At 44.0% G+C, this 19,483-nt stretch overlaps 1 protein-coding gene across 6 annotated transcripts in view; it reads left to right on the plus strand.

Annotated features, from left to right (window-relative positions):
- Positions 1-19,483, plus strand: part of Cdk15 (cyclin-dependent kinase 15) — a 95,637-nt gene that overhangs the window by 18,493 nt on the left and 57,661 nt on the right. For 5 of the 6 annotated variants that reach the window (XR_373255.4, XM_006496049.4, XM_006496048.4 and 2 more), the window contains exons 5-8: positions 5,216-5,310; positions 6,056-6,118; positions 12,409-12,532; positions 14,306-14,426. Coding sequence is in view for 5 of the 6 variants with exons in the window: in XM_006496049.4 (XP_006496112.1) it covers positions 5,216-5,310; positions 6,056-6,118; positions 12,409-12,532; positions 14,306-14,426 (403 nt within the window). In the remaining variant the exon portion in view is untranslated. Of the gene's footprint in view, positions 1-5,215; positions 5,311-6,055; positions 6,119-10,419; positions 10,713-12,408; positions 12,533-14,305; positions 14,427-19,483 lie in introns of those variants that run through there. The other variant, XM_011238531.2, reaches the window with a different exon arrangement.

The following is a 19,483-nucleotide window of genomic DNA, read 5'->3' on the forward strand; positions in this document are numbered from 1 at the left end:
CACCGATAGTAAGTAACATTCCTGGCCCTGTCCTAATAAGTACCTAGGATCCAATGAGCAGAAAAGGCAAGAGTGGCTGCTCTCCATGGAGCAAAGGGGAGAGCGACAACCAGCCCAGATGTGTATGTATGTGTGTGTGTATGTGTGTGTGTGTGTATAAGTATTTATCTGTCTGGTGGCAGGCACTGATCAGTATGATGGAGAGGAGTAAACAGAGGTGAGGAATAGAGGCTCACTGGGATGTGTGAGGCAGAAAGCTGTCATTTCATCTGCAATGAGTGGACAGGGAAGCCCATCAGTGAGGTGAACAGTTTGAGCAGAGTCCTAAAGGTGAGGGAGAAAGCATGAAAACTGGGGAGAAAAGAATTGTGGGTGGAGGAAATGACAGTCACAATACAGGGGGAGGGGTAGCGAGGGGCAGGGATGAGGGGGTATGTTTGAAAATGGAAGTGTTTGAGGGACAGTTAAGAGGCCATTGTGGCCAGAGCAAGGGGGAGAGAATGGGAGGAGGTGAGAGCTAGGGAAGGGCATGGGGCAGGGAAGGGAGTTGACCATCCTCAGGCCTTGGGGTTTCATTGAGTGAGATGAGAGCTCACTGTGGGGGATCAGAAGAGATTTGCTTTGATTTTTACTGGAAAGAACCACAGTTTCAGACTGCTCCAGAAGGAAGAGTCAGCAGGGCAGAGAAATGGGGAGACTACTTGGGGTGCTTTTGCTAGATACCATCATGGCCCAGCCCAGGACAGTGGTCAACCACACAGAAAAAAGGTGGGGGGAGGGGGGGCTCTGATGTGTTTTGCAGAATTGACAGTAGATTTTCAGGTGGGTGGGTGGAGGGTATGAGAGGGAAGCTGAGAGGGACTGCTGTTTGCATGAGCTCTAAACTACATAAAAGGTGTAAAAGGTGCAAATCGCTCTAGCTCACTTCTGCAAATGTATGGCCAACTGAAGATTAGACTGTTGATACAAATAAATTCACAACAGAAATGAGCAGAGGGTACTTTCCCCTTTCCTGCAAAACCATATTATTGAGAAAACGACAAAAGACTGAAGCCCACAGTTGTCAGCAGTCTGTCTTGCCCTTGTACGTGTTCTTTGAGTGTCTTAGCATTTCGACTAATAAAATGTGCCACCGTAACTTTTAAAGTAAGCCGGAGGAGTTTTAGTAATACAATTATGTAAGAACAAAATTACTTTAAAAATGAAATTAAAATCGGGTATGTTAGCAGGTATCTGCAATCCAAAAACTTGGAGACCGAGGCAGGAGAATCACTAAAAGTCTGAGGCCAGCCTGGTCTCCACATTTGAGTTCCAGGACAACCAGGGCTGCAAAGAGATCTGGTCTTGAAATAAATACATAAATAGTAAACTAATTACTTAATCTATTTTAATATTCTTAGCAATTTGTTTTTCCATTTCCTTTGGAAGAGGATGTGATTTTGTGTGTAGTGTTAAGGATCAAAGCCAAGGCCCTGGGCAGACCAGGTAAGCACTGAGCTACGCCTGTGGATGCTTTGTCTGGTATACACGTGTGTGTAGAGAAACAGAAAGTTATGATGAAATGAATCATACATAAAAACGCACCTAAAATGCACATGTTCTCAACTGATGGTCAGAAGTCACTGCTATAAATCTGGGAGGTATTGAAAACTCTAGCAGAAACATACCAAAAATAAGATTTTATGACTGGGAGTGGGGTTTTTATAAGCTCGAGTGAAAGGAGGGCGGGGAAACTGGTGTGTGGTATTAACGGTCATTTGCATCTCGGTAACATTTGCCATTCGCTAAAGGTTTTAGGAATTGTGTCTGAGTCAACTCATAAGAACCCTGTGAAATGAAGTCAGGAAAGACGGCCTCTCTCTCCATAAGGTGGGAAATTCTCCAAAGCTCACTGAGAGAGAGAGTGTTTCACAGGCAGCTCTCCCTTAAGACACTCAGTGAAGATGCTTGATAAAGGAAGTGCTCACTCTTGGTGAAGGGGCTGGCTGAGGTGGTGGTGTGGCATCCAAAAGACAGGCACTCTATGCATGTGTAGATGTCAGGCTGGGCCCAGAGACATTAAACAGATACAGTGAAACTGGTCTTCATACTTAGAAATTAACTCACAGTTAAAAGTGAAATAATACATTTTGTCCATAAGGACCCTCTGGGCACAGCTCAGAAGAGCACAGTAGACTTGCTGGCACAGCAGAACTCCTTCAACTGGGAGAGTGGCTCGCCCCAAACTGACTTGGTTTTTTGAGACCAGGTCTTTCTGCCTAGCTCTGGCTGTCCTGGAACTTACTATGTAGACCAGGCTAGCCTCCAATTCACAAAATCTGTCTTTGCCTCTTGAGTGCTGGGACTTTTAAAAAGGAGTAAGAGTAGTGGCCATTTTAACAACCAGAGGCTTGCACGGCACTGTCAATGCCACGACTAAGACATCTGGTATGCCAAACTGGTTTCTCTGCCTTAATGGTGTGTGTGTGTGTGTGTGTGTGTGTGTGTGTGTGTGAAATAAAGTATGTGTGTATGTGTGTCTGTGTGTGTGAGAGAGTGTGTATGTCCATGTGTGTATGTTTCTCTGTGTGTGTCTGTGTGTCAATGTGGTGCTGAGGACAGAAGCCTCCTGCATACGAGGCAAGTGTTCTATCACTGAGCTACACCCCAGCTCAGCTCTGTCTTCCTTTTATGCCCAGGATGTTGTCAGCAGGTGTTGGTAATCTGGCTCCAGCAGCTCCAAGGAAAATCCCACACAGTAGAAAGGAAAGCGGCTCTCTCCTACTGGGGCCAGCCAGCAGAGGAGGGCTGTCCTGAGCTGCCAGCCAGCAGAGGAGGGCTGTCCTGAGCTGCTGGAATTTGCTTGTCTTTGAACCAATCGTCACTGAAAGTACGAGGGCTGTGAACTGTCCAGTTATGGACACTTCTAGGTCACATGGCAGCTCTCGGGTAAAGGCAGCGTAGCTCATCTAGAAAGGAATGGACTAAGAAGTGTTGGCTTTCTGAGGACAAGAATGGAGTTCCAACTAAAGGGGAGACTGACCATCAGGAAGCAAAACCAATAACAAGCACAACACGTCAGGTTCCTGAGGGAATAGGTGTGTTCCCAGATGGCAGAGCTGTATGTATGTGCACACACCTGTGCTTGTATATGTGTGATCAGGTGTGCGGAGGCCAGAGATTGGGGGCAGGTGTTTTCCTCAGTGATTTCTCTACCTTATTTGTTGACCCAGGGCCTTTCCCTGAACCTGGAGCACACTGACTGCTAGACTGTCCCACAAGCCTGGGCCTTATCCTCCCCGTGCTAGGATTATAGCACTGCCACAGCCAGCTTTACTGGAGTTCTTTGGATTCAACCTCAAGCGCTCATGCTTGTAGGATAAGCAGGGACCCACTGAGCCACCTCCACAGCTCTGAGTGTGTTCTTGCAGAGCTCTCTAGTAGGAAAGAGAGGGGCAGAGGAGCCATCAAGTAGAAATGTAGGCACAGAATCAGAACCTGGATTGTGAGGATTTCTTTCAGTACACTATTTTTCTTTTTTTTAAATTAATTTTTTTAGTTAGAGGACAAAATAATGGGTTTCAACACACATGTACACATACCACATGGAACACACATAAAACATACATACGTACATACATGCATGCTTACATGCATACATACATATATCTGTTATGTGTGTACTATGCAGTGCGTGTGCATGTGTGCACTTGGTTCCACGAGTGGCCTGAAGTTGAGCTGCCCTCCTTGATCACACCTACGATATTTAGGGAGTCAGAGTCTCTCACTGACCCCACGTTAGCTGAGTCAGCTAGTCTGTGTAGGTGGCTTGCTCCAGAGATCCCGTTTGCCCTCCTCCTGGGTTTTGGGTAGGCTGCTGCTCCAACCTGGTTTTTCTACGGTGCTGGTCACCTGAGTCAGTTCACATACTTGCATGGCAAGCACTTTACCCACTGAGCCATCTCCCCAGCCCTCCATGCGTTTAACTCTTGACTCTGTGAAAGAATATGAGATGTGTCCTCTGCTCCTGTACTCTGTCTGGTCCTCCTTTTCTCTCCCTTCAGAGTTCTTCCCCTTATATTCCTGCTTCTACTTTTATGTCCTAAATATACATGTACATTGATGTTTGTTATTTGAGTTTTATACTGTTCTGTTCTTTTAAGTCTTTTGTTTGTTCGTTTCTGAGACAGGGTCTCACTCTGTAACCCAAGCTGCCCTTGAATTTGCAGAGACCGTCCAGCCTCAGTCCTGTGATCACTGGCATTAGAGTCGTGAACCATTGTATCAGACATTGCCTTAACTCTAAGGACACTATAGTCTTCATGCTGAGACTTTTCATCTTTTTAAGCCTGTTTTGTTTTCATCCTTTTCAAGTGATGTTTATTCCATCTCTCTGGAACTCCCAAAGACAGCCTTTCTGGGCCTTTTGTGGCAGTCTCTTCCCCTTTAATTGGATGCTTTTATGGGGTAACAATGGGGGCAGGTCACTGGTAAGATGCCTTAAGCTGAATCCCCAGCACCAACAAATAAATAAATAAGTAGCTACTTCTAGAAGCCTAACAATGACCTGTTACATAGTAGGCAAGAGACCGCTGTCAGTGCTACTACACTCCAAGGCTTCCCAAGCTCAGAGTTCTCTTTTAAGCTTGGTTTCCATAGAGGAGGTTTGCAATATTCCATCAAGAAGCCCTTCCTGCTGCACAGGTTACTGCGGTACCCCACGCTCCTGTCCTGCCTCCCACAGACATTAGCTTCCTTGGCCCCTGGCTGGACTTGACATTTTAGAGCCTGGCCATTTGTTACAAACTCCTGCTCTACGGGGTGAATCAGCCAGTTTCCTGCTCCTCTAATGGTCTGTGTATCTCTGAGCCCATGTTTCTATAGCTCTGAATCTGGGATGGTGAGAATCTCAGAGGAGAGCTCCACAAAGTGCCCAGAGTGCTCTGAGAAAATGGATTAGGTAGATGGAAGTGGTGTTGGCAACCATCAAGCTGGTCAGAGAGGGCGTTGTGGAAATGCAGTGGGTCACCATTTTTAAAATAATAAAGGTCTGTTGTCATTTCAAATATTCTTCCTGAAAAGATTCGTTCCCAGCAGTAAAAACCTATGACTATTTGATTTGAAATGTTAAAATATATATATACATATATATATACACACACACATTGGTTAATAGGTTCAAAGAGGCACAGTCACTCTCAGTGATTGATGTAATATCTTGTTTAAATCTTTCTAGCATCTCTCCTGAAGGGCTTGAAGCATGCCAATATTGTCCTCTTGCATGACATTGTTCACACCAAAGAGACTCTGACATTCGTATTTGAATACATGGTGAGTTCTCCAGACTCTCACAGCACATGGCGGGAAGGGGGGGGGGGAGCCTGGTGCTTGTATAATGAATCTGTTAATATTTTATGGCATGATAAAACTTTCATTATGGAGTGGAAGGTATGATGGATCACTGATGTGCTAAGTGCGCCCTGGCCGCTCTCGCTGGCAGTCAGTTGGACCTCTTTACCTGGGTTTTGTCCTGTCCCCCTCGCCACCAGCGGCAAACTAGGACTGTGCGTTTGCTTTCTCAGAAAACGTGGCGCTTCTTAAAGGCTATTTTCATTGCTAACAGAGCCTGAGCTGTTTCTTTGACTTAACAAATAGATATACAACACAAGATATTTAAAGACCAGATATAAGCTTACTAAAGAGTAACTCAACTTGTATTTTGGAAAGAAAAAAAAAAGATTCAAATGAAGAGAAAGAAATCCTGAGGTAAGTGTAGTTGCCACGCCTTCAAGGACGCTTGGAAAGAGAAATTTTGCTTTGCTGTGTGTTGTATGCCAGTCACTCGAGTGGGTGTCTCTGCCAAGAAACAGGTTCCCTGCACCAGCAGCCAACTAGAAAGATAGTATATTTGATCTTAACAATGAGATATCACCAGAATCTGGCTACCTTCCTTTTACACTTTACTCTAAAATATCCATATTTTTGTCGTACTTCCTCACCAGGTCTATGGTGTGATTTAGGACAGACACTAAGTTCCACTGACTTCTGCTACTTCTTTCTCTGCTGGTTTGTTTAGCATACCGACCTGGCCCAGTACATGTCTCAGCATCCTGGAGGGCTTCATCCTCACAATGTCAGGGTGAGTACTTTAAGAGTCATGCTATCTGGCCTGCCCACAGCAGAAGCATCTGCAGACAGACAACCATCCCAATAACAGAAGAGGGAACCAGGTATGGTGTTTTACACCTTTAATCCCAGTGCTCTGGAGACCGACACAAAAGGATTATTGTGAATTCAAGGCCAGTCTGGCCTTTGTAGTGAATTCTAGATTGCCTAGACAATAGTGTAAGATTCTGTCTCACAACAACCTGGAATTATAGATGGCTGTGAGCTGCAGGGTAGGGGTTGGGAGTCCTCTACAAGAGCGGCCAGTGCTCATAAGCATGAAGCTACCTCGTGGGCATCACCACCCTTCTGGTCTAAAATGGCAGTACTTACCAGTTCCGGGAGAGGAGTGGAAGAAAGCAGACATTTTGACAGATTCAGAAGTGGAGTTTTGCCGGGCATGTGAAAAGAATGACCAGTGGGACAGGGGTGTGCAAGAATTTGACAAGAGAAGTTAACGTGATGACACTGGCAACTAGACTGGGTCTAGCCTCAGGTCACTGTGTGAAGATGAGCAAGGTGCTAAGGGGATCGTGGACTGCTTGAGGGATTAGAGATTCATTAAACAGAAGAACACTCAGAGAAAAACAGATTTTGGGGCTTGAGTAACTCACACAGCAAACCCGGGAATGTCCAGAAGGATAAAGACACAGAAGCTATAGTTCCTACCCTTACAGCAAAATGAGATGAGAAGACATCTTGACACTATTACATTGCTTTAAAGAAAGGCTAGTAAGGGTCTGGTGACGTGGAAGGCTCAATGGTTAAGAACACTGGTTGCTCTTACAGAGGACCTGTATGCAGATGGTACACGGTCAAAAAACATGCAGGCAATACATTCATACACATAAAATAAAAATAAAAAAACTGTTTAAATTTCTGTTAAAAAGTAAGACCTGGTCCTGTAGCAATGCAAAGAAGTAAGTGTTGCCTTGTGTGTTTAATATTTTTATTGCATCTGATTTATTAGTTTTGTGTGTGGTGGGGGAATACACACATGCCATGACACAGAGATGCAGGTCAGGACAGCTTACGGGAGTTGGTTCTGTCCTGTCACTATATAGGTCATGGGAATTGAACTCGGGTCATCAGGCTGGACAGCAAGCTTCTAGCTGCGGGGGTAGAGTTGGGAGAGGGGAATAACATGTGTGGGGGAATAAAAGTTTTATGAGGAAGAAGAGACTAGAAGCAGAGATCCCAGTTGGAAATTGCTGGCTGTGCACTAGCCTGGTGCTTGTCAAACCCAGTGAGGAGATGACTGGCTGGGGGTCGGGTTTGGTACATACAGGATGAAGTCTAGATGCGTTTCTGGCATTATCCACAGCGATGCAGAGGTGGATCAACTGTGAGCGGCAGGGAGGTTAAGGACCTTCAAAACCTATAGTACAGTAGCCATGGCAGAAGTGTAAGGGGATGTAGAAGAGTAAGAAAGGCTCAGTGAGGGTTTGGTGACCAGGGCATGAAGAGGGAAGGGGCGGGTGGGCAAGCACGGTTGATGGCTGAGCTTTATTGACCAGCAGAATTATACCAGAATTGACAAAAATGGGAGATGTTGGCCTGGAGAGGAAGAGGAAGAGGAAGAGGAGCAGCTTTAGCGTGTCCAGCAACGACTTGGGATAGACTCTCTGCAGGGAGACGAGCAGATGAGGAGGAGTCTGGGAGATGGAAGTTCAGATTTAGGCCTACTGGCCTGTGGGGTTAAGAATACAGACTGAGAGCAGATGGTCAAATGAGCCCAAAGACAGGAGGACTCCTGGTAGGGTTCTTGTGCCTAGGGGTAAGAGAAATAGTCGACAAAAGCAAGCTGCTTATAGAACTGTAAGATGTAAGTGTCTGTAAAGTTATAAGTGTCCTCACAGCCAAGGGCATCACAACTGTCAGAGGCAGTGTGACTGGAGACATAGCAGTACAGTTAGTTCCTATCTTTTAGGGCCTACCTCTTGGGTGAAACCAGATCCTTGGCTTTGCCACAGAAAAGAATTTCAAAAGGATTTCAGGTTGAGCCAGCATGAGGCAGAGTTGGAGTTTATTGAAAACTTGTGTGTGTGTGTGTGTGTGTGCGCGCGCGCGTATGCATGCATTTGAGACAAGGTTTTGGTATGTAAGCCTGGCTATCTTGGAACTCACTCTGTAGCTCAGGCTAGCCTTGGACTCAGAGATCCACCTGACTCTGCTTCCCAAGTGCTGGGATTAAAGGCGTGCACCACCACCATTCAGCTGAATGGGATTTTAAAAGCTTTTGGATTTTCATTGATTACTGAGTTTCTGAAAGATCTTCCCTGCTCTATATTCATTCCTGTTTTGTTTGTTTGTTTGATAATTGAGGTTATAAAGTGGCTCTATAGGAATCTTGAATAGTATTACAATTTGATGAGATAAGACCAGGTGTCACTAGGGCTTTTCAACACAGTTGGGCTATATCCTTTTACTGTAAGTGAGCTTCCCGGTGACATTTCTGGAGAATTTTAGGTATACAGTTGGATAAGGATAAAGACTGTAAGCAAATCTTCATTGTGTTGGAATTTTTGATTTTCAGCCAGTGAGAGGTTTCAGACTCTGGATTGAGGCCTCCTATCTCTTCTTATGTCCCCAAAGTTGTCTCTGTCTTTGTATCCTGCTGCAACAAATATCATTAAAAAATTATATTCTTTACTGCAAAGACTTTGGAAATTTGTTAGCAGAACATTAATAAGTACAAATTTGGGGGGTGGGGTCTATGGAGACAAAACACTAGTCTAAGGTAGGGGCAGAAATGAACTCCCTAGCCAGAAGCAGCCATGAAGTTACCCCAGAACTGAAGCTAAACAGTAAAATCTGAATTTGTTATTCACGGAATTAGAGGCAGTTAAAGATGAAACTCCAGGAAGTAAAAGCCACTGCATGAAAGGCCTGCTGTGTTGTGCTTCTCTGTATGAAACCCATCTAGGAGATTTATTTATTTATTTATTTATTTTCATACAAAATAAAGGACCCCATTGTGACATCTTTAGAAGCATATTGGTGTCATCCAATGGCATTAGGCAAGGAGAAAACAACTAGACTTTTCTTTATGTATAGTTCTCTCTAGTAACAATGTGGGAAGAGGACTGGAAGGAGGGGAAATTCTCGTGTGTGTGTGTGTGTGTGTGTGTGTGTGTGTGTGTGTGTGTGTGAGTGTGTGATATTCCCTTAACTTGACATCCACCTACATTCATCCACTATCACCTCCAACACCCACGCTGGCAATCCCCTTCCTCTGCTGACTCTAAATGCTGGGTTACAGCCTTGACAGCGAGGCTGGTTAAGACAACAGTTACCTGGGCCTGGGCCTGTGATCAATTAGCCAAAATTGATGGGTGAGGGAAGAGTCAGCAAGAATGTCTCTGGCTTTGAGCAACAAGATGGATGGTGTTGGATTCATCGAGGGAGGAACAGGAAGGAAATGGATTTGGGAGGGATACAGTGAATCACATTTTAGCTTGCTGAGTAAGGGCATTGTGGGATGTTTGTGAACTTCAGACTATGTGAGTCTGAAAGTCAAAAGGGATTCAGGGGCTGGGGAGATGGCTCCATGGGTAAAGTGCTTGCTGAAGGAGCTTGAAGCACAAAGCTCTCCATTCAGATCCCCAGCCACCATTTAAAAGCCTGGCAAGGCGGTAGGCATCTGTAACAGGGGAACTGAAGGCATCCTGAATTCCTGGGGCTTGCTGGCCAGCCAGTCTAGCTGCTATAATGAGGTTTAGGTTCAATGGGAGACCATGCCTCAAAAGATAAAGTGGAGAGGCTGGTGGGTTAAAACACTTGCCATACAAGCTGAGGACCTGGGTTTGATCCTGGAACCCACTGTGGAGAAGAGAACAGTCTCTTGAGAGTTGTATTCTGACTGATATACACAGGTGCACCATGACACACAAGCACCTGTGTGTGTGCACGCACACACACACATACAAGTTTTAAAAAGAAAAGTTTGATTTGGAGCTAAAGATTTTGAAATGATCGCTGTACAGTTGTTAGCTGAGGCCATCTTAAAGTTAAGGAGGCTAATGGAGAGCAGTGAGAAGAATTCTGGTAGCGGGCCAAGGACAGAGCCCCACGGCCACTAACCTACACACCATTAGCAGCGGCATCTATAAACAAGCAACCAGAGAAATTGGTAGATGGAAATGATCAGAACATGGCAGAAGCAAGGAGAGAGAGAGAGAGAGAGAGAGAGAGAGAGAGAATGCAGCTTGTGTGGGCTTTTGAAACCTCAAAGCCCACCCCTAGTGACACACTTCCTCCAACAAGGCCACACCTCATAATCCTTTTAATATTTTGAAATTGTGCTATTCCCTGGTGGCTACACATTCAAATATATGAGCCTATGGGGAGCATTATTATTCAAAGCATCATACTTACTTTTTTAAAGACAAGACCTGTCACTGAACCTAGAACTCACGATTCAGCCAGACTAGCTTGCTAGTGAGGATCCCATGAGCTCTGGGATCCTCTTGTCTCTGTCCGTCCAGCACTGAGATGGGTGTGGGCTGCCACACCCCAGCTGTCGTATGGATGCTGGAGCTCTAGACTCAGGTCCTCATGCTTGCACGGTAAGCACTTTGCTGACTCAGCCATCTTCCTAACGCCTTGTTTCTGGTTCCTGATGAACAAGACTCAGGGATAGATACTTCAGAAGTAGAGAACCATGGCCTTCTCTGTCCAGACTTGGTTAATCCTATTGTCATTGTGCTTTCTCTTTTGCTTTCTGCTCTGCTTTTTGTTTGTTTGTTTGTTTTGTTTTGTTTTGTTTTGTTTTTAAGATGGTGTCTTAATATGTAGGTTAATCCTCACACACACGTTATCCTCCTGCCTTAAACTCTCAAGTGCTAAGATTCCAGTTGTGGCTTTGAGGGACTTGTGTCCCAGATGGCCACTAACTCAACAGAATTACTTCATCATGCCTGAACTCCGGGGTGTGGGAAGCTGCTCTAGAACCAGGAACCAAGATCTAGCTTAGCATTAATTGCGAAAGCGCCTTCAGGTTTGGCTCTACTCTACGTGTTGGAGGAAGAGACCGGCTTGAGGGGGTGGAAACGTGAGTGGGCGGTAAGGTTTGGTAAGGCCAGAGTTTTAAGATGCTGTGAGATACCATACTTCAATACCCCCGGGGTTTTACCACTTACAAAAGCTAGGGGGAGCCCGAGGAGTCGGAGCGGAGAGGGACAGAACAGCAAGTAGGGAGGGGTAAGGTAACTGATTAGTGTACAGTGTCTACATCCAGGCACTCTGCTGACCGCTAAGCATCTCAGTGTCTGCTTGAGGTAACCGGCTCTCTTCCCTTTTAACACATAGTAGATATTTTCCTCATTTTCAACTTTGAATTCAAGGGTTTTAAATAACTTATGAAGACAGTAAAATCCTTTATTTCCTCATATTTAAAAACAAAACAAAAATCAATCACTTGTGTGTGCATATGGAGGCTGGCGTCAGAAGACAGCTCTGTGAAGTCCATCCTCTCCTTCCACCTGGATGTGGCTTCTGGGTACTGAGCAGAGGGTTCCAGGCTTACATAGAGAATACCTATACCTACTGAGCTACCTCACCCTCTCCTTCATTCTCCTCCCCTTAAAAAAAAAAGGTTTATTTTTACATACATTGATGTTTTGCTTGCATGTATGTCTGTGCAAAGGTGCCAAATCCTCTGGAACTGGAGTTACAGACCGTTGCAAGCTGCCATGTGGGTGCTGGGAATTGAACCAGGGTCTTCTGGAAGAGCAACAGCACTCTTAACCCCTGAGCCAAGTTTCCAGCTCTGCTTTATTTCTTAATACCATTTAAAATTGATTTCCCAGTTGTGTCTCCTGGTATTAAAGCTTTAAATGGGTTCGTATCGGAGCCTGGAAAAAAAAAAACAAAGCAATTGTAAGCTCCAGACTGTGATTTCAAGGTCAACTTTGACCTGACATGCCAAGTTCATCTGTGGGAAAAAAAGTTATCTTTCACATCTTAATTAATACAAGTGCTCCTAAGGAGACCTCAAGATTTCACTTTAGATGTTTAGGGATGGGCATCTCCTTCAGTATCAAGGAAATAAGGTGGCAGGAAAAGCCAGAATTCTTTGTTTGAGATGCAGTCTACTTGAAATACCCCACCTTTCTCAACAATTCTAAAAAAAATTCTCTCTCTCTCTCTCTCTCTCTCTCATCTCTCAGGAGACACTTTCACTATATTCTTTTAGAGGAATGTTTTTGATTTACAATGCACAGTGGCTCAAATGTCCTTAGGTATGGTGTTCATTTCTTCCAGCTTTTCATGTTTCAACTTCTGCGGGGCCTGGCATACATCCACCACCAGCGTGTTCTCCACAGGGACCTGAAACCTCAGAACTTGCTCCTCAGTCACCTGGGAGAGCTCAAACTGGCTGATTTTGGTGAGTCGCCCCTCAGGTCTCCTCGGGCCTGTGAACAATGAATCTTCTGTACGCGCTTGCTCCAGGCATCGGTTAGGCTTGCCCTTTGAAAGCCAGAGCCCAAGAATGGGATGCTGTGTGTGGCTGTCAAACTGACAGACGGGAAACATGAGGCAAGAAGGAGGGAGAGTGTGGAAGTCTCTTGGAATTCCATTAAGACTCATCTAGCCAGAGGCCTAAAATAGGTCCTCATAGCATCCCAATGTCACATTTGATGTAGTGACGTCTGTGGAGTAGACTGTACTTAGGAAATGTCTCTATATCTAAGTGGATAATGGCAACTCTGTCAGAGCAGATCACTATCCTAGGCAGAACAGAGTTGACCTGAGAATGTAGCATGACCTCCTGCATAAATGGAAATGACACTTGTTCTGTGCCCTTAAATGTCAACATCAGCTTGACTACATTCCTCTATAACTGTCTTTCCATTTTAACATATACCGTAGTTTATATCCACAGACATGTAATACAGAAATTCATAAACACATAATACATGTAAATATTTATATGTGATTTTAGATTTTATTCTTCATTAGCAGGTAGTTGAGAGTCTATGTTTGCTTATTATATTCCTAGTGTAGTACTAAATGTTCAGTACTACATTTTTTTAAAGATGGGATTTCACTATGTAGCCCTGGTTGACCTAAAACCCACCGTGTAGACCCAGGCTTGGCCTTAAACTAGCAGCAATCCTCCTGGCTCTGTCTCCCAAGTGCAGAGATTACAAGTATGTACCACCACACTGGACTGACACACAGGGTTTAGTGGGGGTTTTTTGTTTGGTTTGGTCTTTGGTGTTTGTTTGTTTGTTTGTTTGTTTTAGACACTGGGCTTTGTGTATGCTAGGAAACTGCTCTACCACTGGGCTGCCTCCCCAGCTCTGACACATTGGTTCTCATGAGACAAGAAACCAGTCTTCTTTGTTGGAGGATATCAAATGACATTCAGAGGATTTTGCTTTTCAGTGATGGCTCATCCCAACACATGCGCATTAAGCAGCTAGCCATTTACCAACTCTCCACAAGATAACTCCTCTTGTAAGGTTTCCCCAGCTGTGGGTGCTGCTGTTCTGGGAGATGGGCCACTGACTTACACTCTTGTTTTGCAGAGAAGCACTTGAGAGGAAGTGACCTCAGTCTGCTAACTTGGACCAACAGTCCTCTCTCTTTCTACTAAACTGGTAGACAGTATGCTAGACTACAGAAATGTAAAGCAGACATATTCATCATGAACCATATTATTCACTGCTACTGTAGAGACCCACAGTACAGTGGTATAGTGTTCTAGAAACAACCTTACTCACCAGAGCAGTCAGAGCTGTCATGGGAGCCCCATAGTGTCATTGTCCAGTTTTCATCTGTCATGTGGTTCCACCATCCTACAGATATTGCCCAGATATTTCAGCATAGTTGTCACTCCAGCTCATCATATCTCAGAGGAAAGAGAAGGACGTTCAACATCACCTCCATTCATACCAAGTAGGCAAGAACTTAGTTAACTGATCATTCTTGGCTGCCTCATCTAGTTACAGAGCAGGTCGAAGCTAAGATATCTTCTTGCTGCAATATACACAAACCTCAGGCTAGTTGAGTGCTTCTGGTGAGAGCACCCGCCATTGGCCTGTTACCCTTCAGGTTGTTTGTTCTGCCATTTACACACTCCTTGGTATGTCAGTCACCATGCCTCCCCAAAAGACCCAGGATAATGGGTGCTATCTTCATTCTCTTTGGACAGGTCTTGCTCGAGCCAAGTCCATTCCTAGCCAGACATACTCCTCAGAAGTGGTGACACTCTGGTACCGGCCACCTGACGCTTTGCTGGGAGCCACTGAGTACTCCTCTGAGCTAGACATATGGTAAGATCTAGTGCCCCCAAAATGAAGATGTCCATCGGTGGTCGCCTTGCCACCTGTGTTCATCTTAACAACTACACTCATGGATAATCACTGTTTGTGCATTGAAATGCTGAAAAATCAGGGACTTGCAATACATAAAGCCTTACTTGAATTCTGGGCTTTAATTGTTAAAGAAGCAATGGTCCAAAGAGGACTTGCCCAAGGCGCCTTCTGTCCCCAGTGCTCTCTCGTTATACCGCATACTCCTTCTAGCTTTCCTGTTGTCAGAGGACAGGAAGCCAGTTCTCTCTTTCCACTGTGGGGGTTCTGGGGAATCAAACTCAAGCTGCCAGGCTTAGCAACAGGCTCTTTTACCCATGGAGCCATCTGCCAGACCCGTTAGCTTCTAGAGCTATCCAGTTATGTGAGGACCACATTAGATGTGTAGTGACCTCACAGGCCTAGCCAACTCCTCAAAGGTAATAAAATATATGGACCTTTTCCAAGGCTTTATAGAAACATGGTTTCTATTTTACAAAATCAATAATAGTGTTTTTGTCTTCAAATTTTTATTTTCAAAGTCCAGCTGTTATTTGATTTGAATGTGACAAAAATAGTATTTTCTTTTTATTTGGGTAACCAAAGAGTTTTTAAAAATTGATTAAATATAATTACATCATTTCTCCCTTCCCTTTTCTCATTCCAACCCCACTTATGTCTCTCTCCTCACCCCCTCACAAATTCATGGCCTCCTTTTCTTTAATTGTTCTTACAAATATGTAAGAACATACTGATAATATATATATATGTGTGTGTATATATATACACATATGAGTGTGTGTGTATATGTCTGTGTCTGTCTCTGTATGTCTGTATGTGTATCTTATATATGTATATGTATATGTATATATATATATTGAATATATAGCTTAGATATATAATATTCATCTACATATATATCTAAAATATGTAAATACAAGCTGCTGAGTCCATTCAATGTCACCTGTATATATATGATTTCAGGGCTGACCACTTGGTATTGGATAACCAATTAGGGGTTTGATCCCAGGGGAAGGCTAATTTTTCAGCTCTTGGCACCATTTCTTAGCCACCTGTAGTTCCTTATCTAAGGGTTGGGCCCTGTGAAACTTGCTCCTTCCGTGTTAACATTCCTGTTGGTGTTCTTGTTTGGATCTTGCTTAAGCAGCCATATGATTGAAGTGCTGTGAGGTAAAGCTTCATTGTCGTTTCTGGGAGATGCGAGCGAGCTCCCAGCAGACTTCTGGTCCTCTGGTTTTTACAGAGTCTTCGCCCCTCTTTCTCCTGCTGCCTGGGCTTCAGGTGTAGGATGGGTTGTAGGTGGGGATAGGCACCGTTGACCTGCTGGACTCTGCAGCTTTACCCTTGTAATGGTCTCCATCTGTCGCAAAGGGAAGCTTCTTTGATGAGGGACAAGAGCTACAGTTATTTGTGAATATAAGGATAAATTTTTAGAATGCAGTTAAGCATTGTGCTGCTTTAATAAAATGAGGTTAGTAGTTTCTCCTCTAAGACCCATGACCTCACTAGGCTCAGTAGTTGGCTAGGTTTTCAGTGTGAGGCGTGGCTTCCTTCCTGTTAAGCAGGCCTTAAGTCCAATGAGAGAGCTGTTGGTTGTTGCCAAAAGATGCATGGCACTATTGCACCCTTGCGGACAGGTTGGCCTGCTAGTCATTGTTTTGGATCACAGGTCTCTCAGCTAGGTAGGACTGTCCTTGCTTCCCTCCCTTAGCAGCCTGCAGAGCACCTTCCTCTACTGAAACAGCTCATCTTCATGGGAGGAAGCTCTCAGACCAGACCCAGCTCAAATCCTCTCACTCCAGTGTCTGCAGTGTAAGTCAACAATAGATTTTTTTTTCTTTTTTTTTTAGTTAAGCAGGTAATTTTAAAGCAGGATTAAACTTTCAGATTTCTCAAAGAATTAAGAAATGAAGACCTTTCCCCCAAGTGTAATTAGTTGCAGGCTTCTGGGACTGAGCACCATTTCTAGAGCAGTCACTGCTACTCAACTGCTCTGGGCTGCCAGCCTCACTGTTCTGCAGGCTCGACTTCAAAGGCCTTCAGAGCCAGGCTGTGCTCCTAATGATGCCTTCCAGCTTGTGTTTCCCAGGCAGTAGGGGACCTTCTACCCATCAATTTGAAACCTTGTTTTACTATAGAATATTTAACACACACACACACACACACACACACATGTATGGGTCATTTTGTCGCACTTATGGTAATGCCTATAGAATCTTTGTTGTCACAGCTGGTAGAAGGGAAGGTAGAGACACCAGTAATGCTCCTTAGTGTCCTGTATGGCAAAGACAGCTCCCAAGGAAAACAATTACCCAGCACAAAAGTCAGTGATGTCACCCAGAGAGCACGGAGGCAGTGATGTCACCCAGAGAACACCGAGGCAGCTTCAGAAGCATCGCACACCCTTAGCACTGCCTGCGATGACCGCATCAGTCAGTACTGTCCCACAGTCATGTGTACCTTCCTTCCCTGCCAGCCTGCCCACTGTGGAAGGGGGATCTACCTGAACTTTATGTTAGTTTTCAGTCGTCAAACCCTTTCCCCCGTTAGAAACAATACTTTTCTGTTTTGTTTATATTCTTTTAAAAAAAAAAATCTTTAAACTATTTTGCCTTTGCCTAGTTTTGATCTTTTAAGAGTAATTTTTAAACTTTTTATAAATTTTTACTTATTTTTTTATTTACTTACTTACTTATTTGGGAGCCAGAGATGAGTACAACAGCTCAAATATGAGGTGAGGACAACTTGCAGGAGTTAGTTCTCTTCTACTGTTTGGGTCATTCAGATCAAATGCAGGTCATTGGGTTTAGCAGCAAGTACCTTTAGCAGGTTAGCCAATCGTGCCAGGCTTAAGTTTGAGCTTGTAAAAATAGTCTCTCTCTCTCTCTCTCTCTCTCTCTCTCTCTCTCTCTCTCTCTCTCTGTGTGTGTGTGTGTGTGTGTGTGTGTGTGTGTGTGTGTGTGGTGAGCTGTAACCCAGCACTGAAGCTCATGTGTACTAGGCAAGGGCACTACTACCAAGTTGCATCTGCTGCACTTGTTTCTGCTATTTTGAGCAGAACTGGTGTTTGTACTTCACGGATTTTTTGTCTTTTGATTTTGTTAGTTTGTTCCTTTATCCCCATGACCACCGCCCCCACCCCCACCCCCACCACCAAGTGCTAGCATCACAGGTGTGCACAACTACACTCTAAGTTTTCTAGAGCATTTACTATGGACATGTGTGTTTTGTCCCAGAGAATACATGAATGTTCAACTTCACAAAATAGTGTCGCCTTTTTCTAAAGTAGTTGTGATAGTCAGCAGGCCAGCGTCATAGGACAGCATCTTGGGGACATCCATACCAACCTCCTCTCACTGTAGAATCTGTCATTTGCCACTTTTCCTGGATTATTTGTTCCTTGTAAACTTTCCTGTGGTCTCTTTATTATTATGATTCTGCTGGTCTCTCTGTCTCCCTTTATCTTTGCATGTGTAGATGCTGGTTCCACGGTGAGTATGGAGGGTCTGGAATACAGCTCACAGGAGTTGGTTCCCCTTCCACTGTGTGGGTTCTGGGGACTGTAGTAGTTTTGGTAGCAGGCACCTTTACTCACTGAGACATCTTGCCAACCCTTACACAAAGTTTGTAATTTTAACAGTGGTGATTTTTCCTGCTTATGTCTTCTTCAATGACTGTGTTTTTATAATGTGTTATAGCTTTTTGTTTAAGGCCTTACGTATCTAAAGCAAAAGTCCTTATAAGCCTCTTTTATTGTTGACTGTCTCCCTTGGTCCTTGCACATGCTATCTCTCCCCAAGCACATGGCTTTTGATAGTTATGTGTTAATTTTCCTGGAATTATATCTGTGATACTTTTAATGTGTGAAAAGTAGCAAGGAAACTTTATTTAAAGCAAAACAACAGAAAAGGAACGATCAGAACACGCTGCAGGAGAGCATCAGGGCACATGAGTGGGGACACACAAAGTCATATGTGGAAGTTTTGAGGCCTTAAATAAAGATGGGTTCCCTTGGAGGGAACTTGCACTTGAAAATGCTGGAGATCATATCTCTGTCTCTCTGTCTCTCTCTCTCTCTCTCTCTCTCTCTCTCTCTCTCTCTCTCTCTCTGCTTCATGTATAGCAGTATAGTTTGTATATTATATAACATTATAATGTTATGATTTTATATAGTTTTAAACAGAGAAGAAAGGTTACCACCTTTCAAGATACCACTCCCTACCCTAACCCTGAAGGCTAGAGAGACGGCTCAAAACTTAAGAGCGCTGTCTGCCCTTCCAGAGGACCAGGTTTCATTCCCAGCACACATATGGTTGCTCATAACTGTCTGTAATTCCAGTCCCAGGGGATTCAAAACCTCCCTCTGGGCTTTTTGGGTACTAGGCACACAAGTGGTGCATAGATATACATGTAGATAAGATGCCTGTACACATAAAATTAAAATAAATTTTTAAATTTTAAAGATTTTGGGTAAAGTTTATTTTATGTTATGTTTGGTTGGTTGGTTGTTCTTTTGAGTCAGGGTTTCTCTATGTAGTCCTGGGTACCCTAGAACTTGCTTTATAGATCAGGCTGGCCTTGAATGCATAGATCCACGTGCCTCTGCTTCCCCAGTGCTGGGATTAAAGGTGTGTATCACAATACCACCTATCTTTTCAAAACAATTTTTTTAAATCGTGTTTTTCTAAGTGGATAAATACAGCAAATATATTCACTGACATTATGTCCAGTAGGCAATGAAATTTAATAAAAGTCCAATTTTCACAATCACTACCTCAAAGGAATCCAAACACATGTTGGATTCTTCTAGAATGTAGCCTGGATATATTTTTTAAGATGATTATTTTTTAAAGATTATTTATTTTATGTATATGAGTACACTGTAGCTATCTTCGGACACACCAGAAGGGGGCATCCTATTCCATTACAGATGGTTGTGAGCCACCATATAGTTGCTGGGAATTGAACTGAGGACTTCTGGAAGAGCAGTTAATGCTCTTAACCACTGAGCCATCTCT

The sequence above is a fragment of the Mus musculus genome, chromosome 1 (assembly GCF_000001635.26).
Source record: "Mus musculus strain C57BL/6J chromosome 1, GRCm38.p6 C57BL/6J".
NCBI lineage: Eukaryota > Metazoa > Chordata > Mammalia > Rodentia > Muridae > Mus > Mus musculus.